The sequence below is a fragment of the Neofelis nebulosa genome, chromosome 5 (genome assembly GCF_028018385.1).
Source record: "Neofelis nebulosa isolate mNeoNeb1 chromosome 5, mNeoNeb1.pri, whole genome shotgun sequence".
Taxonomy (NCBI): domain Eukaryota; kingdom Metazoa; phylum Chordata; class Mammalia; order Carnivora; family Felidae; genus Neofelis; species Neofelis nebulosa.
This window is the reverse complement of record NC_080786.1, coordinates 30115348-30134901: the sequence shown is the minus strand read 5'-3', so window position 1 is coordinate 30134901 and position 19554 is coordinate 30115348. Positions and strand designations below refer to the sequence as shown.

The following is a 19554-nucleotide window of genomic DNA, read 5'->3' as shown; positions in this document are numbered from 1 at the left end:
TTCAAAACCCCACATATAGCTATTGAGTCACCATTTTATTCTGGAGATTGATCCTTGTATTCCATGTGGTCCAAAAGAACTTATCCTATTTTCCTGGGTATGAGGTTGAATAGCTGTCAGAAGTAAGGCTCACTATCTGTAGAGGCACCTGCTGGCCAGCCAGCCTGAAACCCAGGGATGGCTCCCTGGATGTCCGCTTGGGTCTGCCCCAGCCCCATAGTCTACATGTGCCTCTCACCACTCACCATGTTCCCACTGTCTTTTGAGTTCCCTCTTTCCATTTCCTTGGTCTTCAGATCCTCACTCACTACCTCCCATTTTCCCTTAGTCATCAAGTCATTGCCTTCCCTGGAGCTTTTCTCCTGCTGATGTCCCCTGGTCCACTGCCCCTTCTGACTGGAGGCTTCCTCTACCTGTTCCAAAACCTTGCATTGGCCTACCTGCCTCCAGTTGTCCTATTCTCTCCTCTATCCCTCATCCTGTTACAGTTTAACCTTTCTAAAAATGTTTGACGTGCATTATGTCTTCCCAGAAGTCTTCAGTGATGGCCAAAGAGAGATAAAATTCTGTGGCTTTCCTTGGGCACCAATCCTCTTTCCTGACTGGGTTTTCCCCTCTCACCTAGCCAGAACTTTCTCAGACTAACCAGATCATTCCCTGACCCCAATCCTGTCATGCTTGTGTTTTTCCATTCCTCATCTTGCCTCCTGGGCTAGGATGACCCCTTTGTTCCCCTCCACTTTCTGACATTCTCCTCATCCTCAAAAACCCAGCTCTGACCTCATTTTCTCCAGGGACCTCTCCCTCACCTTCTCATATTCTGAGTGCCTCTGGCACCATTACTTGTATCATTCCTCTAGCGTCTGCCATATTGCCTTGAGAGTAGTTACTACCACTATTGTGTACATATGTTTCATCTTACTAATACACTGCCCCAGAAGGGTCTGGCCCTACTTGACCCTTGGTCTCTTCTGGAATATGCTTGGCTCATGGTGCTGTTCAATAAATATCTGCTTACTCTATTATTTTTATTTATTTTTTATTTATTTTTAAATTTTTTTTTAACGTTTATTTATTTTTGAGACAGAGAGAGACAGAGCATGAACGGGGGAGGGGCAGAGAGAGAGGGAGACACAGAATCAGAAACAGGCTCCAGGCTCCGAGCCATCAGCCCAGAGCCTGACGCGGGGCTCGAACTCACGGACGGCGAGATCGTGACCTGAGCCGAAGTCGGACGCCCAACCGACTGAGCCACCCAGGCGCCCCTTACTATATTATTTTTAATGTTCCTTCTGGGCAAAATTAGCAATAATGTACCCCCCTCCCCCAACATACACACACACAGCCCCTAGTAAAATCTATCAGCACTGGCAGGCCAAAGAATTGTAAACTATATCTGCACCTTTGGCAGAGGAGGTGCGGTTTCAGTCGTCTTAGGGAGATACCACATCCAGTGAAGGGTAAGTCTTGACTTGTGTGTGTTTTGAACTAAGTGAGGATTTTAAGAGTGGACCTGCCCCCCCCCCCCCCCGCAACCCTGAATAATCATGATTGCCCTGGAATCACAGCTGTGATGGCATTAAAGTGATGTTCAAACAGAGCTTGGTAAGGAAATCACAGGCCGACAAGGAGGTCTGGGCAGGGAGGACACAGGAGAGTGTTCTAGGCCGAGAGCAGCATGTGCAGGGGGCATTACCCAGATGAAGAGAGATGTGTTTAAGGAATGGACACAAGTGCAGTGTGATGGGGCTTGCACCACCTCCCAGAGCCAGCCACAGAGAGGAAGGGGGCTTCTTACAGGTGTGCCTGCTGGCAGGCATGGTTTAGAGGGAGTCTGGAAAAGGATAAGTCTGGAAAAGCAAGTCAACCTGGAGCTATGTCCTTTATAAGATCTAGAAAAAATGGTGAGTAGATATTCTTTGGCAAAATGTCTGCAGACGATTCTCTGATGCTTGTGAGAATTTACCATCGACCAAGGAGACAAGTCTTTCTACATGGCAGCTTTGAAAGGTACGAGGTAAACCATTTCAGTTGGAGGAGAGAAAGTGTCCCCTGCCCCATCACATTTTACATGGGTTTCCTGTGACTATTGGCTCACACGGAAAAGAGGTCTGTGTGTTTGGGGAAAATTCTCATGAAACATGAGCAGTCAGCACCGTCCAGTTGTGAATAGAAGGCAGAGGAACCTGAGAACAAGTAAGAAGACACCCAGGGTTGGGGGAGCAGAGCCTAAATTGGGCAAGCAGATCAAGGATGGGAACAGGGGTGAGGCAGGAAATGGGTGCCCAGCACAGAAGGTCCTGGCTGTCAGTGTTTGTCCACAGTGGACAATAAGTGAATAATAGAGGAATTAAGGAAATAGCTGGGGTGAGTTTGGAGGGACTTAACAACTAGAAAAATAAAGCGAGGCGCCTGCGTGGTTCAGTTGAGCATCTGACTCTTGATTTTGGCTCAGGTCATGATCTCACGGTTCATGGGATCAAGCCCCCAGTCAGGCTCTGTGCTGACAGCATGGAGTCTTCTTGGGATTCTCTCTCTCTCCCTCTGTCTCTGCCCCTCCCCTGCTTTCTCTTTTGTGTTCTCTTTCTCTCTCTCTCAAAAAATAAAGCAACCTACTTCCTCAAGCAGCTGGAAAGCAGGTGAGAACACGCTCCTGAGAGCTGGAGGAGGTAATGTGGTGGCCCAGAGAAAGTGACACAGGTTTCTGTGAGGGTCAGCTGAGGACACCTGAGCCAGAGGGACAGGATTCTGTCACTGAACCAAGAGGATGAAGACCAAGGCATGTCCCTTGCACTTCTAATGATTGGCAAAAGTCCTTGGTATTCCTTGGCTTATAGACACATCAATCCATTCTTTCCCTCCATTGCCCTGTGTTTCTCTGGATCCCAATTTCTTCTTCTCATAAGGATGCCAGTCATTGGGTTGGGGCCCATATTATTCTAGTATGACCTCACCTTAACTTGATTACATCAGCAGAGAGCCTATGTCCAAATAATGTCACATTCCTGAGTACCTGGAGTTAGGGCTTTGACCCTAACACAATCCAAGGACACAGTTAAACCCATCATAGCCAGCAAGGAAGCTGGGGGCAGCATAGGCGGTAGAGAATGTCCTTAGCATTTTTCTGTGAGTTCCAGGGGCTAAGAGAGTTTGGTGTAGAGAGACATGAAATCAGTCATGAAGATCATAACAAAGAGTGTTGGGGGACCACCACTGTAGGTGGTATAGTCCTTTGGGTCCATATCTTTGATATTTTGTCATGGGCCAGTGGGGAAACTGAGATTACTGGGTTACACGCCATTGCTGTGATCTATAGGAGGTCAAGTGGCAGAATCTGGAATCATGATCATTGCTTAGCACTTAGGGAAGACACTTTATTCCCTTGAGGTTCTGATGGGATAGAGACATTTGAGTGTGAGACAAAGAACCCTTTCCTTCTGACATCCTTCCAACTGCCACCAGAAGAACAGAGGGAAGGAATAACCAAAGAAGTGTGGTGATTTTCCTATGTAGGAGCAGTCAATTCCCTCTGTTGCAGGTTGGGTTTTCTTTTTTGTGCCTCCTGAATGTCTTATCCTGGCTGCCAAGGGCCTGCTCCACCTGGGGCCAAGTTATTAGGGGGCTGCATAGCTTTCATGGAGTAATGAGATTTTGGAAGGGTGTGGGCATCTGTGAGATCAGCCCGTGAATCCTGGGTCCCTCGGCGTGCAGGGGAATGCCAGGGTGATCAGGATGGGGTGTGACAATGTTCCCAAGCAGGAAAGCATGTCTCTGCCAGTGACAGGCCTGTTGCAGGGGAGTCCCCACCTGTGTGGGTGCACGTGGTGGGAGTGGCGAGCTGAGCACACCTGTCTGATGCATGTGTGTGCATGTGTGCATGTGTGCGTGTGTGCCTGTGCCGTAGCCTCGGGAGGCACTCTGACACCAGAGCAGCGGGAGGGAGAGTGCTGACAGGGAGCGGTGCCCAGCACAGTGGCTGGGCCTGGGCCAATGGGCGGCCACACGCATGTCAGAGCCTGGGCCTCTCAGAGTGGGCAACGGCTCACCCTCCTCTCAAACACCTGCTGTGTTTAACTCTCTTGCAGGTTCTTGACACTTTGTTCTCAGGCCTCTCCTGTGGCTTTGATGGGCTGAGCGTGCTGTGATTTATCCAGAACTCTGAGGGAGGCTATGGACTGGTCTTCCCAGAGCTGATGCTGCTGAGGCCCAGCATCAGTGGGTGGGCACAGGCTGCCCCCTGTGGGGGTTTCCTGGGCAAGGGCTCTTTCCTTATTCTGCCAGGAGACCCACTAAACCTTCTCAGGCTCTTCACCTGGTGGCCCCCGGCCACACCCAGAGACACTCGCTCACCACTCTCTCCTCACCGCTCAGGGCAAGTCTCCAGTCTCTTGTCTGCTAAAAGACCCGGAAAGGCCAAGAGTCAAAGATGGGTCTAGGCTTTCATTTCTCCAAGAGGAGATGCTTGGGAGCTCTGATTTGGAGCTAGTCCAGCACTAATTCAGAGGAAAGTGAAAGAATTTATAAGGGCTTGCTAAGTAACTTACCAGCCTCCAGAACTTTTTTGGAAGATAAATGAGTACAATAGAAGGAAAAAAGCCTACCTATTTGTACAAGGAATTTGCAATCCCTTTTGATAATTGCACATCCACTTACTTATGGTTTTTGGGTGCCGAGGTTACCAGTGGTGCAATTCACTAAAATGTATTCCTTCCCTTTGATTTATTCATTATCAAGCATTTGCGGAGCCATCGCCTCTTCCTCATAAAGTAGCAGCCGTGTTCTGTGGTCATTCTCCTCCTCTGCCCTGCTGGCAGGTGACAGGTACATGCTAGGTTCCAGGATTGCTGCAGGGCCCAAAACACTCATGGTGGTTGTAAATGCAGTCTGGGCTCAGTGCCCCATAGGAACAGAGACTGTGTAACAGGAGGGCCACTCTTTGCCACCAGAAAGACAGGTGAGTAGAAGCTAACCAGGGGAGGGGACAGGAGTAAAGAGCCCCCAGGTAAAGCGAATGGCTCTGAGGCAACACCTCATCTCACAGGGGCCGTGAATTTTCCACTCAGTTTTCACTTTCTACAACAGGCTGAACATAGGAGAAAAGGCCCAGGTGGTGGGTAGTGCAGTGAGAGCAGAAGGTAGACAGGAGCTAGATGGGGGAGGGAGGTGCCTCTAGGCTGGGACACTTTGCTTGTTTTCACTTTGAGATGGAGGGAATCTATTGGAGGGTCACAACAGGCTCTGATATTCATTTTCAGAACATCATGCTGACATAGTATGTGATTGTATTTCGGTAAAGTACAAACAAAACACGCAGACTAGCCCATTGGCTAGAAGCCACTAACCCATGTGGCTAGAAGTCAGGAGAGTCATTCTGCTGGAGGTGGGGAGTGGTGAGAGGGGTACTCGGGCTTTTGGGAAGCAGGACATGTTCTGTTTTTCAATCTGTACACTGGTCCTTTAAGTGTCCTCAGTTTGTGAGATTTTACGAAGTTGTACTCTATGACTTAGGCCTTTTGTGTGTGAATGTTATACTCAAAGCTCTTAAAAGATGACTCCTTGGGGGAAGGAGGGGTGCCTTGTGGCTCTGGTGGTTAACTGTCTGACTCTTGATCTTGCCTCAGGTTATGCTCTCACAGTTCATGAGATTAAACCCTGCTTAGGATTCTCTCCCTCCCTCTCTCTCTGTCCTTCCCTGCTCGTGCTCTCTCTCTCTCTCAAAAATAAACAAATAAACTTAAAAAAAATATGACTCCTGGCTAAGGAACAGATTGGAGGGAGGAAGGCGTGAGCTTAAGAAAAGGGTAGGAACCTGATTGCAGCCAGGCGAGATCTGACATTGGCTGGAGTGGAGGGCGGCAGTGGAGCTGGAGACCATGAGCTGGATTTGAGTCTTGGTTTGGAGGTTGAAGTCCCAGGGTGAGAACTGACATTGAGAAGAGGAGATCCAAGGTAAGATCATGGTTTGGGGCATGGATTTCAGATACTGGAGGAGAGTCAAAGCTGAAATGTGTGGAATGCAGTTCATTGCAGGACCTGGGCTAGAGGAGGAGGGGTCTGCCCTCCAGCGATGGCAGGACTTCAGCATCCCGCCAGGGTGGCCCTGTTGGGGGCTGGTGGGCGAGGTTCCCAGGGCCAATGTGTGTAGAGAGATGGGCAAAAAGGCTGAGGATAGAGCACAGATACCACCCTTTTTATGTGGGGAGCCAGAAAAGGGCTCCCCCAAGGATTTCTTTTTTTTTCTTTTTTTTTTTAAATTTTTTTTTTTAACATTTATTTATTTTTGAGACAGAGAGAGACAGAGCATGAACGGGGGAGGGGCAGAGAGAGAGGGAGACACAGAATCAGAAGCAGGCTCCAGGCTCTGAGCCATCAGCCCAGAGCCTGACGCGGGGCTCGAACTCACGGACCGCGAGATCGTGACCTGAGCCGAAGTCGGACGCTCAACCGACTGAGCCACCCAGGCGCCCCCCTCCAAGGATTTCTAAGAAGGGACAGACAGAGCAAGAGGGATGATAAGTAATATCACAAAGGTGAGGGAAACCAAGTGTGTCGAATGCTAACAAAACTTAGAGCCACCGTTGGAGGCCACTGGATTGGCAATTAGATAACCAGTAATCTTGCTGAAAACAACTTCAGGGATGCTTCCTTCCACCAAAGTCTCATAAGATCGGGCAGCTCGGTGGGGCAGGGTGATGGCCTGATTTGGCATCAGCTGGCTGCCTACCATTTACCAGCTGTGTGACATGAGACAATTGTGTAAGCTTCCCTGAACCTCCATTTCCTCATCCATAAACAAAAGGAATCCTACCTACCTCTCAGGGCAGTACGAGGACTAACTTAACGGAGCAAATATTTATTGGACATTTATTATGTGCCAGATGGTCAGCCAGATGCAGAAGATACAGGGTGACCAAGACTGATGAAAGGGAAAGAGAAAAAAATAAGCAAACAAGATGATATGAAGAAAGCAGACAGCCCCTCAGTGCTCCCCCATGGCCACGAGCCAGCCTCCCTTCTGGCCAGCTTCCTGGGGATCAGCTCTCAGGGTTCCAGGCTCTTCTCACTCCACATCCCCCATCCCCACTTTCTCTGTGAAAAACTAGCTTTCCCTTCCTTGCGGGCTTAATCTTCAAACCCTTCAGAGAAGCAAGGGAAAATATTAACATCCTATCTTGTTACTGCAAAGAACAGCAAGAATATAAAATAGGTAAAGTCTCCATATTAATACAGTCTGGATGTTCTTTTCCTGCCATAAGTGGATTCAAAGAAGTTTCCCTAATAACGCCTTATTTCAATCTAACAAATTACTTTTGTGCCAACTTCCAAAAAAGACAAATGGCACTTGTACTCCATGAAGGGAAGCTTTTCTGCATTAAAAAAATAATAATAACTTTGGGAATTTCTGAGGAAGAATTTGGACACATATTTACATAAATGTCAATGATATGTTTGTTTCAAAGTTTTTGTTTTTCTGGGGACACTTGAGCACCATACTTCTAGCTAATCTGATAAATTCATTTGGTCTCATGTGCTCATGTCTCATCTCTTCCAGAAATTTGATTTCTAAAGCCCAGAACTGCAGGTCCCTATTATATCAGGCAGTCTCTCACCCTCTGTCCTCCATTTTATTTTCCCTCTCAAATGCTACCAGATCAATCTAGCCCTCTGCCTTCTCCCTCCCTGGGGCCAAGTGCCGGACAGGCACCAGCAGGATAAAACTTAAGACAACCACAACCAAAAGTGTTTGAGAATCACTAGTGTTAGCAGCTAGAAAGCTCATGTAGCTCCCTTTCCTGTGCCGGTGTCCCCTCCGACAAGGACTGAATGGCAATCCCCATATCTCTTTACAGATGGTTCTGATCTTTGTACTTGCAAGGCCCCCAGGGCCTGGGCTTATCAAAGGCCTGTTCTGGCTCATAATAACATTAAACACAGAACACACAAAATGACAATAAAAACTACAGAATTATGCAGATTGGGACCTTCAAGGTCCATCTAGTTTCATCTTACAGGCGAGAGTTTTCAGGTGAGATTTTTATCTAAGCTGAGTAGACTAGACTAAACAATGGCCAAAAGATCTTTTTTCTAATTCAGAGTGTTGGGGACCTGGCTCCAAACAGTGCCTTGGCCAGGACCCCCCAGGCGGTGTGAAAGTGGGAGAGCGTCCACCTGCGCATGATGTCCCTCTGTGCTTGCTGTGGTTTCCAGTGGCCTCCTGGCCTCCACTGAGCCTCCCTCCTCCCTGAAGCAGCTCTCACAGGCCTCAGAGAGTGGCCTTTGTCTGTCATATTAGGAGAACCCTGCCATACAGTAAGGCCATTCTGTGGACAGTAGAGGCTGGCAAGGGGGCGCTGGAGGGAACAGACAGGGGCCTGGCTTGACCACTTCCCCTCCCAGGCAGGGTCCCAGTTACAACTCTCCAGTCTGGCTACTTCCTTCTTAAGGAACAAGGAGGCTGTGGTGGAAATCATGTTTTTCTTCTTAGATTATCCTGATTTTTATACTTCCAAGGGTCTCCCAGGGCCCTGTCATATCAAAGGCTTTTTCTAGTTTATAATAATACTAAAGATACCTTTTATTATTGCCCCTATGAATACCACCAACTTTGACCCTGGGCTGGCTATTTTGAATCTCTGAACTTTATCTTGTTCAGGCATTCTTCCTGCATGGGAAAATATTTGATTTCCTGAATCACTTCTTGAAAGAGACGTTCCCCTTTGGGGCCACTGGGCCATGGTTGGGATCCAAAGCCACACCCTGCAGAAGGTACAGGAGGGGTAAGCCAGCCGACTGATGAAGGAGGCCTTTCGCCTCTGAGTCCTTGCTTTGCTTCCTTCTTTTTGTGTCAGGACAGGGGAAAGGGATTCCTGTTTCCCATCCAACTCTGTCTGAGGGGCCTTTCAAGTGGGCCTCAGAGGAGCTAACACAGAGCCTCCTCCCCTTTCAGGTGCGTTGGTCTGTCAGGTCACTGGGAAACGGCGAGCATCACCCTTTCTGAGTTCTCTTCTTCGTCCCCGTTGCACTAGGGCATCTTGAGCCCAGGGCCTCACCTCCAAGGTTTTACCCATGTGGTGAACTGCCAGCCAGGGCTGAGATTGGGCTATGAGGGTAGAGACACTGAAAGACGCAAATACACGTGGAGATGGGCAGACACCTAGAGCCAGCACCACCTTCCAGCCATGTGCCTTCTTTTGGAGATACCACTGGAAATAGCACTTTGTGGAAGATTCTGATCAAAGAAATGAGGTATCAGAATGCATGAATGTAGTAGGGAGGTCGTGGGGGAGAGTTGTAGAGAAAGACCTGGATACACGTTTTGGTTTGACTACTTCGTCCACAGACAGGTGTATACTGCTTTTTTTTCTCTGTTGTAAAAGTGGGCACAGAATTATCAATTTGTTTGCTAGACCTAGCATCAGGAAAGACGTTGCGTTTATGATTCAAGATGGCAGGCCAGGCACATATTTGTCTCCCCTCATCTCCATCACCCTCAGTATAATGAGAGTGATGAATAAAAGAATGGTGAAAGCCAGTAACAGAAAAGAGAAAGGAGAGATTGTGAGTAGGTGAGCAGTTGCAATAATCTCAGTAAGATGGAGGCAGCTGAGAACGTCGATGGGCTGAGGAAGGCCTGCTGTGAGGTGCACGCATGGGGCCTGCAGGGTGTGGAACCCTTGCACTGGGCACAGCCCTAGAGAGCGACCAATTTAGAATGTGGAGGGCTGGCAGAGACAGAGATGGGAAGTGGGGCCGAAGGGAATCCCAAGGGATTCATCCATTTACCCTTGGGAAACACAGGCAACCTTCAGCTGAGGAACCATCAGCTGGCACACGTGCACACTGAGAAGGGAAGTTTTGCGCCTTCTGGCTCCCTGCCTGCTTGCCACAGAGCAAAGTGATCCAGTGTTGGGTCACTTGGTAGATCCAATATTGTAGAACTATTGCAAGTTGGAAGGAACTGGGAGAGGGGTGGGAGATGTAGGAATACATGAGCTAAATCCTCTCCTCTAATGGCATGCAGTCCAAAGTGATAAATCAGGAGACTGCAGAACAAGCGTGTTATTCTGATATGTGTGGATGTAATCCATCGAACAGCTCAGACCAAAGGTGGTTGTCCCTGACCTCCTGCTGCACTGGTGCTGGGCTTGAGCTGAGGGCAGGGCAGAGCCTTGGCAGTCTAAGCCCTTCCGTGTTACCTGATTTTTAAAAATATATGCACATCTTACATTGATACAAAACGAAGGGAGAGAATGAAAAAGAGAAAAGAAGTGTAAATGGGTTTCTGATTACATAGGAGAGATTCCAGTTGACTGTGGAAAGGGGGTTCCGAATGCCAGCTGTTGCTCAAACCCAGGAGGGTCTTCAGCGTGGCTCTGCAGCTCTGATGCTTCCTGAGAGACGTGTGAGCCTGTCTGGGGTGTGGTCAGCTCCAGCCGGGGGACAGGAGCGGCAGAATGGTCTCTGGAGCCAGATTTTGACTCCAGAGGTTGGAGGAATGAAAGCAAGCAGTGCCTTGGGGTCTCCGCCCTCACTCAGAGAACTGCTGAGTGGCCCTCAGCACACCCCTGAACTCTCCCTGAATTGCTGGGAGGGTGAGAATAAGGTCTCACTGTGCTCTTCTTTTCTCTTTCTTCTCTCTCCTTCCCTCCCTCCCCCCTCCTCCCTCATTCCTTCCTTCCCTCCTTTCCTCCCTTCCCTCCTTCCAAAGAATAGTTCCATTTAGATTCGTGGCAGCTGCCATGTATGGAGGGAAGTAGTTGTTCAAACTGGGAGGTCACAGCCTAGGTTTCAGTCCAGCCCCACCTCCTGCTCCTGAATAGTTTTCTTCCTACTCCTAGCCTCTCTTGGTAGATTAAATTATCTCAGAGATGTCACATCCTAGTGGACATCACGTATCAAGTGAATTTTTTAGAGTTTTGCCTTCCCTAGGATGTGTGTGTACAAAATCAGAATTGGTGGATGGCAGAGTCCATGATTAAACAGGTAGCAACCTCATGGGCATCACATTTCAGAACCTCTGCCCAGTGTCCCTATAATCGTGAGTGGATGCCTCAGATCATAGTCATAATGCTTAGTTTGGAAAAGAGGGTGATGGACGTGTAAAGGACACCATGTATTAGCTGCACTTTGACCCTTTCTCATTTATCTTGAGCTGCAAAGGCTTCCCTCCTTGTCCTTATGGCTTACCCTCTATGGTGGTATTACTTACATCTTGAAGCTTCGCTGGGGCCCAGGGCCTCACTCTGAACCCTCACTTGGCATCTCAGCCATCTTGTCAGCCTTTTGGAGATCTTTGGCACATGTAGCAAAAAGATTTCTCTTCTTTAGAAGAAAGACCTTCATGACCACCCCAGTTTCCCTGCTTACCTCCTCTCCAAGCCTCCTCATCATGATTGTTAGGGTTGAGAGAAGGAATGGGGTTGTGGGCATGAGCATTTGGGTCTAAGAGCTTCCCTTCTACCACGCCTTGCAGAAATATTCCCCTGTGTTAGCCTTCTCCTCGAGCTTCCTTCTACAAGATGTGCCAAAAGACATGTACAGTTTTACACACACACAGAAACCTAGCTGCTTATATTGGCACACCACACAAACATAGCCATTTACGTGGGTTCTGACCCTTTCAAAGTGGGCTCTTTGAGTAAATAAATGTATTCCAATGACATTACCAATGCTCATATTAAAAAACAAAACCAAACTGTGGAACTCCCTTCAAAGCCTCAGAACATTATCTTGAATACCTTCATGGTTGCAAGTCCTTTTAAAATCAGTTTTTCCTTAAATCAACTTTATTGAACTCTAGTTTATATACAAAAGTGCACAGATTTTAAATGATTGATGAGTTTTGCCAAATGTATACACCTGTGTAAATACTGCTACAATCAAAATATAAAATATTTCTACTACCCCAGAAAGCCCCTTCAGACATAAATGCGAATGTTGAACTTTTTAGTTTGGGTTTAGAAAAATCCAACAGTGACTTAGCATTGAGCCAAGAAAATGAATGGGGCAGCAGAGTGGATAAATGTGATTTTGTGCCTTGAGACCTATGTGGCTTATAGACTGATCAAAGGCAGCACTGAGGGGGCATTCATAAATGACTGAGGACAGATCACTGGAATGAACCTGCAGCTTCCTCAGTGGCTCTGATGGACGAATTTCTTGAGCAAGGACTCATGAGTTAGAGTATTTATTTATTTTTTCTGTTTACTTATTTTTGGGGGGGGGGGAGGGAGGGGGAGAGAGAGAGAGAGAGAGAGAGAGAGAGAGAGAGAGAGAACCCCAAGCGGGCTCCTCACTATCAGTGAGGAGCCTGATGTGAGGCTCAAACTCACAAACAATGAGATCATGACCTGAGCCAAAATCAAGAGTCAGACGCTTAACCAACTGAGCCACCCAGGCACCCCATGAGTTTAAAGAAACATTCAGGGGCTCCTGGGTGGCTCAGTTGGTTAAGCGTCTGACTCTTGATTTCGGCTCAGGTCATGATCTCACTGTTCATGGAATCAAGTGTGATTCCCCACATCAGGCAGAGTTGACAGTGAGGAACCTGCTTGGGATTCTCTATCTCCCTCTCTCTCTCTCTCTGCCCCTCCCTTGCTCATGCATTTCTCTCTCTTTCTCTCAAAATAAATAAACAAAATTAAAAAATAAAGATAAAGACACATATATTCACTCAACAACAATTGAGCTCTGACATGGACCGGGCATTGTTCCAGGCAATGGGGAAGTGGCACCTTAAAAACCATTCATCATCTTTCCTCTGTGCAGTCTCTGTCTGGTGGGGCAAGATGCCAATAAGTGGCAATGATATAATTTAGGAAGCAAGAAGTGCCATGAGAAAGAAAAAACAATATAGTGAGGGGATTGAAGATGATAGGGAGAGAGAGGGTTCGGTTGGAGAAGTATGGTGAAAGTTGGCTGAAAGCTGGTGATGAGGTTGGCTCTGTGAGGGGGTGTAGGATGTGGAAAGGTGCCAGCTGGCTCTAGGCAGAGGCTCCCACCTAGTATCTGGGGGGGGAAACGGGGAATTTCTGTGTTTCCTGGAGAGAGCAAAGGCAGATCTTTCAGGAAAGATTGGAGACAGATTTTTTTCTCTCCCACTGTCCTCACCTTCCTCTCATGAGACTGCTGGGGAATTTGGTAGAGGTTAGTCATTCCTATTAATTCATTACTAATTTGGTTAGAGGGAGACTGGTCTTTTCTGAGCTTTATGCTCAGAAACTTGGATATTCCAAAACTGAACTCAATGTCCTTTCACTCCATATACACTCCCCTGCCTGGGACCCCATCTCCACACACAGCCTTGCCCCCTTCCTGGCCCTGAGGCTGGAAACTCTGCCCCTTTTCTTCCAACTCAAATCACTGACAGCCTTGTGAATTCAACCTTTGTGGGTGCCTCCCTGGATCTCCGCTGCCCGACCTTTCATCCCGATCTCATACTCTCTCCCAGGCTGTTATGACGGCCCTCACTCCTCTGCTAGATGCTGCTGCCCTTAAAGCCAACCATGTGCCAAGCCTCCAAGAGGCCTCTGCAGCAATAGTATGCTGGGATTTTTAGAAGCAACCTTGAACTAGACACATAACTGAGCCACATGCTGGGCAAGAAGAGCCAAGAAGAGTTAGTTATCCAGATCAAGAAGGGGAAGATAATTCAGCGCAGATTGTGAGCAGAGACACAGACAATGAATGTGTGCTGTGGAGAACTGGAGTAGTATGACCTTGATGGAGTTTGAAGGGCAAAGTGTATGGCCATGGGGGTTGTAGCAATCTAGTGCTGCATTACAAAACAATGCAAAACTTAGTGCTTCAAAGAATGACAGCATTCATTTGCTCACAAATCTGCCATCTGTATAAGGCTTGGTGGGATCGCTCATTTCTGCTCCACTTGGCATGAAGGCTGGGGCTGGAACCCTCCAGGGGCTCTTTCAGTGACATGTCTGGCAGTTGATGCTGGAACTTGAGCTGGGGTTGGCTGAGACAACGACGCGTGACCTCTCCATGAGCAGGGAAGACTGGGCTTCCTTACTGAGCAGGATGTCTGGCTTCTTAGGGACCCAGGAGAGTCAGAAGGATTCTCTGTCAGTGTCAGGACTTAGCCTCAGAGATCACATAGCATCACCTTCTGCTTCACTCTCTTCATTAGAAGCAAGTAACTAAGATTGGCCCAGATTGAAGGGGAGGGAACACAAGACCCCACCTCTTGGTGAAGGAATGTCATTGTCACATGGGATGGCAGATATTGTTATAGACATTTTCATAAAATACAATCAGCCACAGCAGAGTAGGCAGAGGCAGGCAAAGTCTTGGATTTGTAGTATCTTAAATACCATGCCATTGCATCTTAAAAACCAAGGCATTGGTTTTTATCATGTAGGAAGTGGGGAGCCAGTGAGTGGTGTTCATTTGGGTATAGCCTGCTCGCATCTGAGTTTGAGAAAGCTGTATCTGGGGTGGTGGGATGGGGGATTTTAAGGGGAGGGCCTGAGGCAAGGCATGCTGTGCAAACAAAGCACAGGTCAAATACAAGAGGTGCCAAGGAGAAATCACAGGGCTCAGCAAGGGCGCCAGATGTCAGAGTGTGAGAAGCACGGGCATCTAGGAGGATTCCCAGTTTCTAGCTTGGGGAGCTGAGTGAAGGTGCTGGGGAAAGAAGGGAAAACAGGAGAGGTTTGTGGGGACAATGAGTCATGTTTGGGACGTGGGTCTGAGAATGTCCAGGTGGACACAGTCAGCAAACAATAGGATGGACTTGAGTGTCAAGCCCTGGGGAAAGTTCTAAATGAGGGACTGAGATGTGGGTGCCACAAATGGATTTTCCAATGAATGTGTGCAGAAAAGGTGTTGTGTCCCAGAGATGGGGACCACAGACAGAGCGTCAGAAGAGGTCTGGTGAGGCATCTGAGATCACTTGGCTCTTTCCTGGATCTGTCCTGGGCCAGGAAGCGGGGTTCAAGCCTGCTCCACTGCCGTGTCCATACTGGAAAAGTCCCTCACTCTCCTTTACTGCCACCCTCACTATCTTAAGGTGCTTTTCCATCTGGCCGATCCTCAGCAGAAACCCCTGTACATTCGGGACTGTCTGTGTCCAATTTGTTTTCTTTTCCTCATCTTCATACATTACCCTCTGCACACAAATGGTCAGAGCCACGGCATCATAACACGCATTGCCCAGTGGATTCTGCTGGGTGAATTTGTCTAAATAACACACTTCGGGCTTCACCTCCACCAGTTTTGACTCAGCAGGCCTCAGTTTGGGCCTGACCTTATATTTCAGAGACACCACCAGCCCCCACTAAGCGATCATGGATGAGAACTGAGTTAAGAACCACCAATTTTGGGGCGCCTGGGTGGCTTGGTCGGTTAAGTGTCTGACTTCGGCTCAGGTCATGATCTCACGGTCCGTGAGTTCGAGCCCCGCGTCAGGCTCTGTGCTGACAGCTCAGAGCCTGGAGCCTGTTTCAGATTCTGTGTCTCCCTCTCTCTCTGCTCCTCCCCTGTTCATGCTCTGTCTCTCTCTGTCTCAAAAATAAATAAACGTTAAAAAAATTAAAAAAAAAAAAAAAAAAAAAAAGAACCACCAATTTAGCCCAGTTACCTCACAGGGAAATCAAGACCCCAAGAGGCAGGGCCAGAACTGGTGCACTCCTGGTATCTCACTGCCTGGCACCCGAGCCCAGAGTGCTGACTGCATACAGAATGCTCTGCAAGGCACTTGGGACCCCCATGTCAGGACTTCAGTTTCCCCATTTATAAAAGACAGTGGGACTAGATCATTTTCAAAAACATCTTTATCACAAAATCTTAAGAATAGCAATATATGAAATGAAGCTAAGCAAGGCCTCCCTAGAGAGGCAGGTATGGAGTGCTCCCTCCACCTCCAGGTGTACAGGCTTCCTTCTGTCCCTGGTGAGGAGCTAGGTGGCCGCGGGCTCTAGTAGGCGGCACTTTGGAGAGGTGTGTGGTTTTGTGGGTGTCTTGGCCTCCTCGGATTTGGAGACTGTGAGCATGGATGCATGTGTGGGCAGACAGCCAGTGCCGGGCCCTGTCGGAGGCCCCAGGCTGCCCTCACAAGGACTCTGCCCTGGCAGGTAGGAGAGGGAATGTCAGCTCTGATCCCACAGCCTGGAGGGGGGCCCCCGCACAGGGGGTGGCCTCGGCTGTGCAAGGAAATGGAAATGAAGGAGGAGACCCAGTTGCTCTTCTAAGATGCCAGCCCTTAATTAAGGGAAGAGTTTTGGCAGACTATGAAACACAAGGGCACCGCACCCTTCCCTGGAGGAAAAGTGCAATCTCCAGCAAGGGGCACCTTGCAGGGGAGCTCAGGGATGTGGGACTCCTGGCTCTGAGCCTGCTCTGGCCCAGCCCACTGGCTGAGAACCACAAGGTCCCAGATCTCAGCCTGGAGCCAACTCCAGGTGCTACAAACCGTTGTCACCCTCCCAGCTGTGTATCTGTCCCATCAACCCCAAACTCACATTCATATTTACTCATACTCTTAGGGCAGACATATAGGGCAGGGAAGGATGAAGAGACAGTGGCCCAGGGCCTTCCTGGGACCCTTATCATTCATCCATGGAGGAGCAAGCACAATCACAGACACCCCTGATAAGAGGTGATAGCAAGCTGGGGGACATTCATTCAAACCAGGGGTTTTGGGAACCCACCATGGTGCATTAGAGACCAGCCTTGGAGAATGGAAATTGATGGTGGAGTGGGGAATGGAGAACAGGTCAAGAGGAGTGAAGCAAGTGCCCTCAGGCTTTCTGTGTCCCTGAGAGTGACCTGGACAGCTGGAGATTGGCTTCCAGTCTTCACAGGACTCAGGAGGAAGGGCAGAGCAGTGCCAGGGGCGGGGGGGGGGGGCACTGTGGTGTAGTTAGGGGACAATTCAAGGTGCTGAGTGCTCTAGATGTGGAGCTGATGAGTCACACCTTTCCCTCCCCTTGGGGGTGAGGGTGCTTCTCCAGCCCTGTGGTTTTGCGGGGACCTTCATGCTGACAGGGCTAGGAATGGCGGGAATGATGGCAATGGCCAGCAGCCCTGAGTGAGTCCGTGGGGCAAAGCACTGATGCAACCCTATCATTTCACCCTCCGGACCTAGCCATAAAGTAAGTGTTCCCAAGTAACAGGTGAGGAGGCAGGCCGGACTGCTGGGGCTCCATGCCGCAGAGGTCCCGTGGTGGAAGGCCAAGGTCCTAGCCCGGGCTCACTGTCTCTTCCCCTAGGTGTTCGTGCTCTGCCATGGCCTCCTGCAGCTCTGTCAGCTCCTGTACAGCGCCTACTTCAAGAGCAGCCTCACCACCATCGAGAAGCGCTTTGGGCTCTCCAGTTCCTCTTCAGGGCTCATTTCCAGCTTGAATGAGGTAAGCAGGAGGTTCCAGTCCCTTGGACCCCACTTGTGTGCCACCCTGATCACAGGGTCTGCTTGAGGGCTCTGAGAGGGGCAGGGGAGCTGGGGATGCACACATGGGACCTAGAGACTGCTAGATGCCTCAGGCATGGAGGCAGCTACCTTTTCCGAGGCTTTGCTGAACCAGGCACGGGGCTAAGAGCCTCTGGCAGCACCTAAACTTGGGGCCTAGTCACAGCAGCCCTGCAAGCAGGTTTATTTCTTTTTTTTTTTTATTAATTTTTTTTTAATGTTGATTTATTCTTGAGAGAGTGAGAGAGAGACGGAGCACGAGCGGAGGAGGGACAGAGAGAGAGAGGGAGACACAGAATCCCAAGCAGGCTCCAGGCTCTGAGCTGTCAGCACAGAGCCCGACACAGGGCTCGAACTCACAGGCTGTGAGATCATGACCTGAACCGAAGTCAGACGCTTAACCGACTAAGCCACCCAGGCGCCCCGAGCAGGTTTATTTCTTACACCTAACAATCCTGTGTGTGTGTGACTGTGTATTCCTGTGTGTACATCTGTATCTCAGTATTTGTGTGTGTTTGCGTGTGTCACTACATATATGTATCTGTGATCTGTGCCTCTATGTGAGACTATGTGTGTGTGTTATTTGTGTCTCTGTGTCTATGAAGATCTGTGCCAGTGTGTATCTGTCTGTGTATTTGTGTATGTCATTGTGTGTGGGGGAGGTAGATGGGTGAGTGTATGAAGGTAGGAGAGGAAACTCAGCCAAAGAGCTTTCTACACTCTTGTTGTTTCTGATGCAGGCATTTGGAAACAGACTGAGTAGTAAAGTAGGGCTCTTAGCAGCAGAGCAGGAGAGCAGAGGGCAGCCAAATCAGGGGAGACCTTTATGGTCAAGCTCAAGGCTTCCAGCTTTTGTGGTAGGTGGTAAGGAACTGGCACGGCTACTTGAACAGAGCCAGGCAGGATGAACAGTCTCATGAATGGGAACCCCCTGGAAGAGGTGACTGGGAGACACTAGAGGTGGGGGACAGTGCATCCAGAAGTCAGCTGGCTGGGAGCTGGTGCCACCAAGCCAGGCTGGAGAGGCTGGGGGAGAAGAGGACCCCAGCAACAGTGCGAATGAAGAAAAGGCAGGATTTGGCAGCTGCTGGAGTGCAGGGTTGAAGTCCCACAGACTACAGGGAGGCTGCCGCCAGAAGCCTGAGAGGTGCTAGAGGAGAATGGGCCTGGCGGAGGGGAAGGTGAGGCCGTCTTGACTGTGGAGTGTGTGGCCAGCCTCCAGGTGCATGAGGCTTCGGGCTGCTGCCTGGTCCCAGAGCCTTCCAGGCTGGCGGGTGAGTGAAGGGGAGGGGAGGGCTGGGTGCAAAAGGCCAGCGACAGGACGAGGAGCTTGGCTGGCGGGAGAAGACATGGGCATCTTGCCCTGTGAGGCAGCCTCTTCTTCTGCTCACTGCTGCAGGCCAGGCCTGGGCAAAGTCAGAGGGAGCCCTCGGGGCTCCACCCTTAATGCCCGCCACCAGTTTGCCCTGGGGACACCCGTGTTTGGGGACACTGATGGGCAGGGAGGTGTCACAAAAGGGCTCAGTAACAACTTTCAGGGGTCTAACGGGATGTCAACGAGCTGTTCAGGGGCTGCCGAGGGGCTGAGGTGTGGATGGCAGGGCCCTCCTCACCTCAGCTAGAACCGCCTCATTCATGTGTATGAAATGATGTTATATTTTACTATGGAAAAATGGCTTTTTCAAAGGGACTCCACTGCTGAAGAGAACTTTGGGGACTAAGGTCTTAAGCCAGCATCAGCCATAAGTGCTGTGGAGGCCCCACTTCTCTCCAAGAAGTGAGCCCAGGCCCTGGCAGTGCTGGAGGGGCCAAATCCAGATGGACAGGGCTCGGGCACCACAGGCCTTCCTTCCCATTGTGGGGTGCTTTGCTACCCCTCCTCACCCAGACCTTTTAAAGTCAGCCTCAGGTAGCTTAGCCTTTCTAGTCTGACAGTTACAATCATTTCTTGAAAAAATGATAGAGAAATAAAAGGATGGGGAGATAAAAATCTAAGAAGCATAAATGAAAGCTTTGCTTCCGGGTATGGGTTTCAGAATCTTCTAGAACCATGTCTAGCCAGGGGCCGGAGCAACCCCCTAGATCAGGCTAGGCTGCCTCCCCGCGTACCTTCACACCCCCTTTCTGTATAT

At 49.4% G+C, this 19554-nt stretch overlaps 1 protein-coding gene across 1 annotated transcript in view; it reads left to right on the top strand.

Moving 5' to 3' along the window:
* Window positions 1–19554, top strand: part of SLCO2A1 (solute carrier organic anion transporter family member 2A1) — an 83653-nt gene that overhangs the window by 20557 nt on the left and 43542 nt on the right. The window contains exon 2 of the mRNA XM_058729942.1: window positions 17226–17363. Within this exon, the coding sequence (XP_058585925.1) occupies window positions 17226–17363 (138 nt within the window). The remainder of the gene's footprint in view (window positions 1–17225; window positions 17364–19554) is intronic.